This window comes from Drosophila innubila, chromosome X (assembly GCF_004354385.1).
Source record: "Drosophila innubila isolate TH190305 chromosome X, UK_Dinn_1.0, whole genome shotgun sequence".
NCBI lineage: Eukaryota > Metazoa > Arthropoda > Insecta > Diptera > Drosophilidae > Drosophila > Drosophila innubila.
The window spans coordinates 19,727,600-19,740,605 of record NC_047626.1 but is presented as its reverse complement, the minus strand read 5'-3'; the positions used below and the strand labels follow the sequence as shown (position 1 = coordinate 19,740,605).

Sequence of the window (13,006 nt, the reverse complement as noted above, 5' to 3'; positions counted from 1 at the left end):
TTATATTATACATCCTGCCTAAATTTGGTTCAAATCGGATCACTATATCATATAGCTGCCATAGAGACGCTCATATATATATATTTTTATTTCAAAAATTTTTTTTTAAATATAACTGTTATGGTCCCTGTTTTATTCTTTTTTTTATTCTCAACTTAATTATATTTAAAATAATCGTTTTAAAATTTGATAAACATTCTCTCTTTTACTCTAGCGCTAGGTTTTCACCTCAACTCATTTTTTTTTCTCTCTCTCTCCATCTTCAATTCCTTTGCTATTGTTTGTTTTTTGTTGCTGTTCTCTAAAAATTTCAGGCTGACTGCCTGCCTGCACCTTAATAGCATTCATGCATTTTGGCATTCGCATGAAACGCTCAACGATGCGTGAATCCATCTACAACTGAACTGTGACTATGTACGGTAACTGTGACTGCAACTTGTGACTTGTGACTATGAGTCACAGCAGCTATCCCCACAGCTGCCTTCCTGGTTCTTTGCTCGTTGCCAAGGCCGAATTCACCTGGTCAACTGAACTTCAAGTGAAGAACAAAATATGAAAATAATTCATTTTAAGCACGCCAAAGATTTAATACACTGTAGATACTTAAACAAATTTAAACAAAGAGTTACATAAAGTAACTTCTCTAAGCAATACAGCATTACTTAAAAGACAATTCAAAATCTAACAAATTTTTCATAAAAATAATTAAAATTTTTACGGTTTGTCCTACACTTTTTTTCCAATTAAAAATACCGGTTTTTAAAATCAAAAACATTATTCTTAAACATTTTAAAAGAGTCAGAATAAATTGAAAATAAACAAATATAAACATTGATCAAAACGTGTTCTTAAAAATTTTTGGTTCTTAACGCACTTTAAAAATTAAAAAAAAAAAATATTGACAAAAAATCTAAATTTTTAAACTTTTTTTTATTAGTGTAATATATCGGTCCGACTTGAATCAAAGTTAGTAAGGATGTATAAAATATTATTAAATACAGAACATCCGATTTATTGTAGATATCTCACTATGAAATAAGTATAAATTTTAATTTGATCGTTTCTTTGAGAGCTGTATCAATTTTTATAAGTCTGATAACTGTACAAAACGATATCGACTGAGCTCGACTTTCTGATCATAAATATATATATGCCTTTTGGTGTTTGCAACGTTTCTATTAATGCGTCATGGTGTTAAAAATCAGCCCAATGTCAATTTGGCATGACGAAACATATACTTTGGTGGCATGTGGCATGCAGCAAGTGGCATGTGGCACTTCCTTATGGCTAGTGTAATTGAAACTTACCTATGAAACTGACTCTGACTAATTCTCGTCGTTGTTGTTGTCGTTGTAAGACGACGTTGCGCTGCAACTGCGCTGCCGACAGCGCTGCTGCTGCTGCTGTTGTTGTTGTTGTGGTTGCTGTTGTGGTTGCTGTTGCTGCTGTTGCGGCACCAAAGCGGCAACTTGTGCAGTTTCTTGACGTCCGGCGATAGGCCAATGATGCGCGTTGCTGCCGCACTTGCACTTAACGGTGACGTCATATTAGCAACGTCGCTCGCATCCGTATCTGCGTCTGCTTCAAGCTCTGCCCGCTGCTGCTGCTGCTGCTGCTGCTGCTGCTGTTGATGCTGCTGCTGTTGCTGCAGTTCGCTGCGCAGTCGACGCGTTGGACGACGCTGTGGTGACGGCGGCGTTGGTTTTGCTGTCAGGCGGCGACGTTGAAAGCCATTCGATGATTGTTGTTGTTGATGTGGTTGTTGTTGCTGCTGCAGTGTTGTTGCTGCGACTGCTGCAATTGTTGTTGTTGTTGTTGATGTTGCTGTCGTGGTTCTGGCCGTTTTCGCCGCCCGCAATTTGATATCACTGAGGCATTGTGGGCGTGGCAGTTGTGTGTTGTTGTTGTACTTGCTGCTGTTGTTATTATTATTGTAGTTGTTGTTGCATTGCTTGTTGTTGTTGCTGTTGCTCATGGCTTGCCAATGTTGCAACTGCAATTGCCTTGTATGCTGTTGTTGTTGTTGCTGTTGCTGCTGCTGTTGTTGTTGTTGGTTTATTGATGCCATTGCTGTTGTTGTTGTTGTTGCTGCTGTACCATGATTCGGCGACGATCGCAAATCATTCAACATTACATCCAAATCACTTGCCAGCGAACTGAGCAGCTGTAACAAAAATAAAAATCATATTTATTTAATTACTGCAATAAATATCTCGCTAATAATATTAAAGCCAACAATAAATATGAGGAAAATTTCAGCTCCCAATTAGGGAAATAAACTAAATGTTTTGTCATTTTTTCTGATTTTAAATTATTTTTCAAATTCTTTGCTTAAACTTAAAACTGCAAAATGAAAACATATAATTTAAGAAGATGCAAAAACCCCCCCACAGCTTAAAAATGTGTATCAAGATTGTTTACATTCAATATCAAGATCGATTTTGACTTTATTTAAAAACTTAATTCGCAATATCATTTTCAGAATTAGTCTCGAAAAACCTCAAAGTGCATTGGGAAATACGAAAAAAAAAATCGTTGATTGATTCGCTGGAAAATTCGCAATAAGTTTTCAGAATCAATTGGTAATCAAGTTTTATGCAAAAGTATGACAAGTTTTTCTGGGTTAATGAACGGATGTCTCAAGTAGCCATAGACTTGACACAGACAATCAACTGCTGACACTGTCTGTCTGACCATGAGAAACATCATAGTTTCCCATTGATTTTTCATTTGTGTGTATACCCTATAATAAATAAAATATGTGTATTCTATATGTGGTGACAGATATGTAACAAGTAAAAGAAATATTCTGACAATCTACGTTTCTATTATTATTTAAAAATTTAAAGCATATTTCTTGGTTTATTTTTGGTAATAATAGTTTTGAAATATTAAGTCTAAGACTTTAGTATTTTTGTAAATTGGCATATATTAATATTTTTCCGAATATTTTAAGTTGATTTGATAAATGAGATTATGCATTTAATATAGCTCTATATAAAAGTATAGAAGTAGTAAGTAAGTAATTTTGAGATTTTTATATTATTATTTAAATTATGATCATTATGAAAGAAACTAATATGATTTATGAAGAAGAAGTATTTTAATGCGTTTGCAAATTCAATTATATTCAGAATAAATGTTCTTTGGTAAATGATATAATTCCATTCTAAATACCTAATATCGAATGTAATTGCCAAATTTAAGTAATTCGATAAAAGAGGGAGGTAATTCGAGAAAGCAACAGTGACAAAAAGGGTATCATCTAGTCTTGCATTTTAGACTGACTGGGCTTTCTTGCCAAATCATGCCCAATTGTCTAGCACTTGGACTTGGAACAGTGCGAGGAATTTCCGTTACACAAACAAAGAGCTGGACTTTCAGTGGTGCTGGTGGTGCTGTGGTTGCTGCTGGTGGTGTTACCTGCAGTTTCTAAAAAACTGGTCTTGACTTCCGGCCACTGCAGTGTCATCGAGTGGGGAGGCCTTGACGAGGCTGACGATTCATCGAAACGCCTTTAATAATTACGCTAGACAGTTTTGCGGAGTAATAACGAGTTTACGGGGTTGCGGTCGTGCTCCTCAAAACTAAAAGCTGCAACGTGCAACATTTAAGAAAAATCTACACAGCTACCTCAACAATGTCAGCGACGTCGACGGCGACTGCGACTGCGACGTCAACGCAAACCGGCTCCCACGCTCTGTGCTAATTTGAGCTCCACTTCTGTTTTTATTTTTTTCTTTTTCCTTCTTTTTTTCGGTTTCAGTTGCTGTCGGTTTTTCGACTCAGCTCATTTATTTTTGTTGTATTTTTATTTATTTACATTTTTTTATTTTCTGTTTCACTTTGCTTTGCTGTTGATATTTATAAATATTTCTACAGTTTTTGGCCTTTATTTCAGTTTTTGCTGTTTGTGTGTTTGACTAAAAACCTCGCAGAGTTGCGAGTTGTATGCAAATTTTGTGGGCTAAACTGAAGTGGAAAAACGGCGACCGACTTTATTTTTTTCTGAAATTAAAGTGATCGCATTGAGCAGACTTATAAGTGCACTGCAATTGAGGATCAATACGTGTGGCATGATCAAGTCAAGTAGACTTTAAAAAGATCTCTCTCTCTCTCTCTCTCTCTCTCTCTCTCTCTCGCTCTCTCTCTTTCTCTCTCTATCCATTGCCAGTCCAATCGCTATTCTATTGCAATCCCTTTCAATCATTATTCTAACAATATCTTATCGCTATCCCATCACCATCCAGTCCCTATTATATACCTTATACCCATCTTATACATATCCTTATTCCCATCCAATACTTTCTCTGTCCGATCTCTATTCTATCCTATCCCTATCCTGTCCTATCCATTACCTTTTCTATTCTATCCCTATCCCTAAACTCTTCCATTTTTATTCTGTACTCATGATATTCTCATTTATATTCCTTATTATTATCGAATGCGATTCTATCCTAACCCAGTTCTTGCTATGGTATCATATTGTCTACCCAAATAACCCTTTTAGTAATCCAAGGCTTCCTTTCAATTCCATTTTATCATATCTTTTCTGCTCCCAATTTATTCTGTCATTATAGCAACATCCTATATTATTATATCCCATACACTGAAAAAAAAGACCAAGTTCTAAAATCAAGAACATTCATCTTAAATATTTTGTTCTTAAAATAAGATTATTTTAAGACCAAATTACTAAAACTAAGATTATTTATCTAAAAAATCTTAAAATCTTAATATAAGAATAAAAATCTTAAATTGTTAGGAAAGTATAAATAGGTACTATTTCGTATCAAACAAATGATGGCACCGTGGCGCTCTGGTTAGAGAGGCCGCTTCAGTTGTGAAGCAGTAGGCGGTGGTTCGAATCCCCCTCGTAACAAATTGAAATAGCATTTATAAAATTACTACAACAGAATAAAATATAAATAAATCAAAATTTAAAAATAAAAAAAATATAAATATAAAAAATAATATTAATTTATTTTATTTATTGATTTTAATTTTAAGAACATTTATTCTTAAAATAAGAACTTGGTCTTACTTAAAATGTTCTTAAAATCAAGATGTGCTCTCTTAATTCAAGAATTTGATGTTCTCGACGCATTTTTTAGACCAAAAATCTTAGTTCTGAGACCAAAATCTTGATTTTAGAACATTTTTTTTATCAGTGTACAATTTTCCGTCTCATCTTGAACTCACTACACCTTATACTTAATTTTTTCCTAACAACACTCAATGCGTGTCTATAATTTACACAAGTCTTGACACCTCTCCTTTATGGATCACACGTAGAACACGTTGCACCACATCAAGCATACGCCTCATTGCACACTTAATGTGCAGTGTGCAGTGTCGTTTCATATACAAAAGGAGAAAAAGGCCTTAAACACATGGATTAGCGTGTAATATGCAACAAATACAAGCATACTCCACAAGCACTCTACACACACATGCACAACATGTAGACAGACCAGCCAATTGAGCAATTGACACAGCAAACAAATTCAAATTGAAAATGTGGGCAAAGCAACGCAAAAAGCAACAAAAATAAAAAGAATAATAATGAAAATAAGACAAAAAATAAAACATGCAAAAGTCCAAAAAGTTGGGATGGTCGAGAATATAATACACTTTCTCAAACTGATTAAATAAGAAGCACTTTAATGATATTATTATTATTCGAATATAATTTAAAATTTTAAAATGTTGAAGAAAGTATAATAATATAAATTGTTTTGATTTATTTTAATGCAGAGCATCAAATAAGTTGATTTGATAATGAATTAAAAAATTACAATAGTTTTCCAGCTATTTTTTGGTTGGAAAAACTTTTCTGAAACCCTACTTAGTACCTCTGAATTTTAAAAAGCAGTTATTTTTTTAACGGAATCTAAAGTTTCATATTTTTAAATTAAAAAATTTTTAAATTATGTGTCACCCAATAAACCTTCGTATAGAGTATTATAAACGACAATTCTCCAGTTTCTTGTTTGAAGTACAACAACCAAACTTCAATTGGCTGCGGCGACTGCAATTTCAATTTACGAATCATCAAATGAAATCACATAAAATAATGAAAACGTAAATAATAACTTAAGTAATAAAACAAAGAAAATAAAATAAAGAACTTATAAAAGAAATATATACATTAATTTTGAATGCAAATTAAATGAAATGAGCTACAATCTGAAAATATAGTATGTTATGCTGGACTTATGGACATTGTACATTGGACACTTACCGCAATGGCATCCATCACAGCATTAACCATGTTTGCTCCTTGTTGTTGTAGGTTGTGAGCGTTGTAGTTGTTGTTGTTGTTGTTGTTAGTGTTGTAGCTGTTGTTGTTTCTTTATCGCTGCTTCTTATGATTTATTTGACAGTCATGCAAACATTTTGCACAATTTCAATTCGTTGCTGTCGTCTTTTTATTTCTTTCTCAGCTTCGGTTTCGGTTTCAGTTTCTGTTTCTTCTCCAGCTCCGCGTCCTTTCGCGTCCCGCGCGCTTCTCAACTTTGAATCTGTTGACATTTAATTAACGTGCTCGATTTGCTTATGCGGCAGGTGGGTAGACCATACAGCACACACACACAAACACACACACAACACACGCTCACACATTCGTCTAGAGTTTTGGAACGTGCTGGTTAACTGTGGACAAAAGATTGACATCAAGTTAGTGCTTGGGTTATAGCCACTTGAGCCCACTTAATGGGCGGTTGGGAAGTATGCGAATAATGGAAGAAAAAATAAACTTAAATACACTGCAAAACAAGTTGGCAGCTCTGTCGAAATATAGTATACTTAATATACAAAAGATTACTGGGTATGAGTATGATCAGATTATAGAATAATTAAAACAAGTATGCTTTAAGTTTTTGATCATCTTTAAAGGCTTAAAGACTTTTTGCAAGAAATTAAAAAACAGAAGAATAAAAAATTTCTATGACAATTTCTTAAACTTTTAGATATGTTGTATATTAATTAATGAAAATAAGTTATGGTTATGAAAGTGCCAAAAATCGTGTCAAACTCTTATGAAAATATGAAAGAACTAAGCATAAAATTAATGCAGCATCCACTGTAAATCACCGCAGTATTCTCTCACTAACAAATTCACTTTTTTTCTTAAAACAAATAAAATTCTCTATGTAAACTTTAATTCTTAGATGTCCTTAAATTAAGAAAATTTGCAAAAATTAAAAAAAAAAACTCATGGTTAAAAATAAGTAAGGGATTCAATTCAAAAGCAAAATTGAGTGTCTAAAGATGAAATTAATTTAGATTCAGTGAAGAAATAATTTGGAAATTGTTCACACAAACAACCAGTTCTTAAGCTTTCCTTATCAGACTTTCTAGGCAAATCCATCTTTTAATTAAAAAGAAATTTTCAATCTCACCACATTTTTTCTCATCAGCTAAAAAGAAGAAAACTTTCAATATCAAATGATAGCAATCAAAAATGATATCACACAGAGTTTTCAAATGATGATTGAACAAGATTAGTGCTGATAAAACTACCTCATACGGTTATTAGCATCTGTAGCAGAGTCCATTACAAAATTTAACTTTAGCTGCTCAAAGTTGGATTGAGTTGAGTTGAGTATTTTTTTGGCTCAGTGCGAAGCCAAATAGGAATTGGGACCCTCACAGACAGCAATAAACCAAATAAAAAGTGAATGTATCTTACAGATACTCGTACTTTTAATTAAAAAACTGCGCCACGGCTAGCAGAGCAATCGCTCTGTCCAAACATTGGCGAGATGTTTGACGATGTCAGTCCGTTTCTCTGTCTGTCTGTCTGTCTGTCTGTCCGTCTGTCTGTCCATCCGTCTGTCTGTCTCTTGGTCTGCATCAACTGTCCTAACCACATTGCGCGACGCATGAAAATGAAAACTTGTTTCACGTATTTTCCACAATTTTCCGCATTTTATGCTCATTAATTACATTTTTATTTCCATTTTCATTTGCATTTACATAACCATTTTACTTACTTACTTATTGCTGTATGTCTACTATTTAATTCGTTTTTATTTAATTTCCATACCCTGTAATCATACGTAAACAGGCTCAAAAGGGCTATCAAAAGTTAAATACATTATCAGATGCAAGGTTTTTCAAAAAATTTTCTATGTGGACGCATCATATTTAATGAGTTTAGTTAATCTTTATGTTTCTAAAAGATATATTTATTAAAGATATTCAATACATTGCAGTTATCTTTTCTTATTGAAGCTAGAGATTTCAGATTTATTCTGTGTAAGAAAATCACAGATATACTTACTGGTAAATTTTACATTATAAATTTATTATTGTTAATATTTTAAAACAATCGCAAAAAAAGACACAAAATGTATTCAAGTGTTGAAAAAATATAAGCAAAACTCAACAAAAAATGCCATTATTTATTACTTCAGGGTATCTTAAAGCTTAGCAGTCTCGTCTAGAGCCTACCTACTTGCTTTTAAATATCATTAATTTTTTTCGTTAACTAGCTCAGAAATGTAAGCAAGCCTGTTCAAAATTCCTCAGCAGTTGACGGAAGTTGAATTGCAAATTGAAGTGCCAGCGATTTACACGATTTGATAACAGAAAACACTAAAAAAGAAGCAAAAACAACGAAACAATTTACAACAAAAAATACTCGAAATGCATTCGAACTAAGCGAGCTTTAAAATCGGCCATCAAAATAATAAAAAAGATTCAAGAAAATAAATAAACAGAAAAATAAAATAAATACAATACGAAATGCGTGAAAAACGCGACAAATCAACGCAGTTAACAGCGCTGCTGCAGCGCAGTCGCGTCGCAGTCGCGTCGCAGTCAGAGTCGCAGTCGCAGTCGCAGCTCATTATTCAAGCTTAAATGCATACGAAATGAGCTGTTGTCCCGGGAGTTTTATTTATTTAAGCTCCATTGTGTATATAAATTGTTTATTATATGATTTACACTTTATGCACTGTGTGGAGTGCTTTGAATTTGTCATTAGTCGCATTTAGATCGTAACATAACCGCCAGAGATATAAATGGAAATGTGCGGAACAGATATCTAGATGGAAAGTAAACCTAACAATTCCAAATTTTTGTCTATGTAATTCATGAGTGAGTAATTCATGTGCTTAGAACTGGTATACTTAGTTGGTGAAATAAAATGGAATTGGATTAGGCATATTTCAGATAGTAAATTTACTCAAATAATGACAAATTTTTGGCACATGAATATGGAACAGTGGAATGTGGAGCACTTGAAACGTTTGGAATCGGAGTAAGAATAGGAAATATTGAATTTTTAAAATAGCTTTTTGTGTAGCTTATGTATGCGGAACAGTGGAATTCAGAACAATTTGAGCTGGCAAAGAATAATATCAAAATGTGGTACATGGAAATTGATTTTTAAGAATAAGGAGCAATAGGATAAAGAAAATAGAACATTGTAATTGAGAAAATAGAAACATAAGTGATGAAAATAAAACTAACATAATTTTAAAGAACAGCATTATTGAATGAAAAACAAATTATAGTGGAGTAAATCATGAAAATTAAGCAATTATAGAATTTCAAAAGCGGAACAGTGGGTTGAAAAAATTTAATTAAAATAAGTATTTATTGTGAGCAGAAGATATTTTCAAAAAAATTGTTATAGAATATAAACAAGTGGAAAATAAGCTGTTAAAACAGAAATAAAATAACAAAATTTTCAACTCAACTAAGAAAATGTTTTTGTCTAAATATGCAAAACTGTAAATCAGAGTAGAACAGTAGAATGGAACAGTGAAAAATAAGTTTATAAGACAGGAGGAAAATCGCACAACTTTCCATTAAAATAAGTAAATATTTTTGTCTGAAAAGCAGAGTCTGAACATGCTTAGGGTCCTCCAACTCCCTTGTTGTCAGAGATTACAGGGTATTTGCGCTGATAATATTTAGTCTGCGCTATAGTTTAAACTAACTAAATATTTACGAACGGCTAAAGAGCATTTAAAGATCGCTTTGGGCATCCAGATTTCTCAACTTGTTGATGCTTCTTGTTTATGTTTACCATTTTTTTTCCTCTCTTCTCAGTTTTGGACCGGCTCATTAGCAAATGGTGACATATGAGACAACAACAACAGTAACAATAACAATAGCAACAACAACAACAATAACATCAACAGCTGCGACGACTGAGATTGTGTGAAGCATGAAATTTCAAACAAAGTTCCAATTCCAATTTCGAATCCGATTCAAGTTTTTCTACAAAGGCATCAACTTGATACAACAAAAATTTAAATTCCCAGCGATTGTTTATTCAATTTCAATTTAAAAAAAATATTCATAACTACATTTGGTGGGTATTCGTGTTAAGGTGGGAAGAGCGTAAAATTGAAGTTAATTAAATGATATTGAGCCATAAATTGAAAGCAAAGTGTATCCATGAGATACACACACTTATGCAAATATACAGACACATTTACAGATAGAGACTGGAGATAGAGAGACAGCTGTAAGCAGCTGACAGCACGGCTTGAGATACAACTACAGATACAGATACATTTAAATCACAGTTCTCTGTTTTTCGACTGTGTCTTATCTTAGACAGCCTTTTGTTTTTTTTTTTTTTTTTTTTTTTCTGTGATAAACTCGAGCTGTAGCTCAAGCTCGAGCTCTGCCGACTCTTGATAAGCACGCACACAGCGCAGTCGACGTCGATGTCGATGTCATCGTCGCTGTTGACGTCGCCAGCAAATTGAGGCTGAAGGTGATTTAACGTCCGCATCTCATGTGTCGCCAAGGCGATCGCATTCTTCGCATTTTGTCAATTGATTCCTCAATAAATCAATTGAAACTGAAATGTTATTTTTTTCCCCTTTGATAAGCGTCGATTTGCTGTAATTGAAATGCAGTTCCCTTTTTCCCCCGTCCTATCACAGCGACCCCTCTACAGCGAAGTGCATAAATTGGGTCGCAATGTGTCCTTTTTAATCAATTTGTGAAAATAGTTTTTGCACAATTGAGAGCGTCATAAGTGAATGCGAAACCATCATCATTAATTGAGAGCCGATACGCTTGCTTGCGCTTAATATCTAACAGATACTGTATCTACTCTGACTTCAACAATGCAAATCGGCTTGTGCAAGGTCAGTTGTTCCAATTGGTTAGAGACATGTCTTAGATACTTTTGACATACATTTCGCTTATCGCTTTTGAAGTCAATCATACTGAACCGAAAAAAAAAAGAACTGGTATTTTACACTATGGAAATCTATCTCTGAGATACTTGAAGCTCATTATACAATCGACACTAGATACATGCATGTATCTTATACTGATACAGATACTGTATAAAAACCTCGCCTTGAAACGGGCCGCACTTTTTATGACACTTTATTAAAGCTTAATATATGTATATGATACTTAAAGCTTGAATTTTTCAAAAAATTTGTGTTATTTATTTACTAAATGGAATGTGGTTTGCATTTCATTTGACAAGCGATTTATTTTTAGCAAAAGTTATCGAAGCTTAAAGATTATAATTAGCTTTTACTATATTATAGATTTTATAATTTTGACTGAATAAATACCCTTTTTATTAAAAGAGTTGATTTGAATATAGGTGGTAGGCCGAATTTGAGTTATGACTAAATTTCGTTAAGGTATCTAGAAATTTTTAGCGTTTATAAAGGAGTCCAAAAAAAATATGGATATACCATTGAAAAAGAAATGTAGGCATGAAAATATTAAAACAAACTAAAAATTGATTATGATATGCTGGATCCAACATTTTATTTTAGGAGCCACAAAATAGGAAAAATCAGTCTTAAGAAAAGCTATAATATACATCTAGTTACCAACTTATTGTTGGCATATTTCGTTGTAAAAGCTTTAAAACATATACCTATGTATTAACTTACATTCATAAAGCTACCTCCTAATGGATTTAATATGCTGTAAAACATAGACTTTCGCTTAAAGGGTAGAACTATCAATGTGGTAACTCTATTAGGCCACACATAAGATTCAACTTTTACTTTCTGCGTGCAACAGCTAAGGAAGCACAGAACGAGAAAAAGAAACAGAAACTGAAACTACTGGCAACGACAAACAAACAAACATAGAGACAGACAGACAGACACACATTCAGATATAATGAGAGAGTGAGAGGGCGAAAGAGACAGCGCGTGGTGGCAAGGAGACACATGCAACAGCAATATGACAATACAATGACGACAGTTTGCATGGACGCCTAGCAAAATGAGAAGCGGTGGGAAGCGGCAAGAAAAGGGGTACATTCGTACATATCAGCGAAGACAAACAAAACGCATAAAAAAAAAAGAAGAAAAGTACAAGAAAAATATATTTTATTCGGCAATCTGAAATTTTGATACCCTTGCAGGTCTTTGTAAATAAAAAAAAATATATTATCAAGAAATTTTTTTGGCAAAACAGAAATTTTATAAAATATCTCAAAAAAAAAAGAGTTTGTTTAAAAATTTTAACTTTTTTATTTTTTCATAAACTTGAAAAAAATATCTCGAAATATAAAAAAAAAGGTGATGAAAACTTTTAATACAAATGTATAAATTTAACATTGACAATTTTAATTTTGTTAAAATTTGAAATAGCTTTATGGCTGACTATTTTTTTTAACTTCGCAAATATATCCGAAAATTTTGGAAAAAACCAACATTTAGATTGTTTTCCAAAGCAGTTGTTAAAAAAATTTCTAGAGATTTGTGGAACACACCTGTCATGGTTGTATCGAATCAGTTTATTGTTCTGATCAAAAATGTATTTTCTTTATGAGGTTTGTCTTCTAAAATACGTTACACATTTCGTGATAAAATTATTAAACTCTCTGCAAGGGTATACAAATAAAATTTAAGTGAAAAGAAAAGAAGGAGAAGGCGAATAGCAACCTAGTGGAAGTGGCAACCGCAAAACTAGATGAGGGCCTGCTAAGGAGTCAGAGTCTGAGTCGAAGCTATATAGTTGGGAGTCGGGAGTCGCCTTGTTTATGAATACG

At 33.2% G+C, this 13,006-nt stretch overlaps 1 protein-coding gene across 1 annotated transcript in view; it reads right to left on the bottom strand.

The window, feature by feature from the left end:
• LOC117793638 (protein sprint) overlaps positions 1-13,006 on the bottom strand; it is a 129,070-nt gene that overhangs the window by 112,877 nt on the left and 3,187 nt on the right. Inside the window, exons 2-3 of the mRNA XM_034634006.1 lie at positions 6,245-6,654; positions 1,308-2,164 (exon numbers count right to left, since the gene is read on the bottom strand). Of these exons, the coding sequence (XP_034489897.1) occupies positions 1,308-2,164; positions 6,245-6,274 (887 nt within the window). The 5' untranslated portion in view covers positions 6,275-6,654. The remainder of the gene's footprint in view (positions 1-1,307; positions 2,165-6,244; positions 6,655-13,006) is intronic.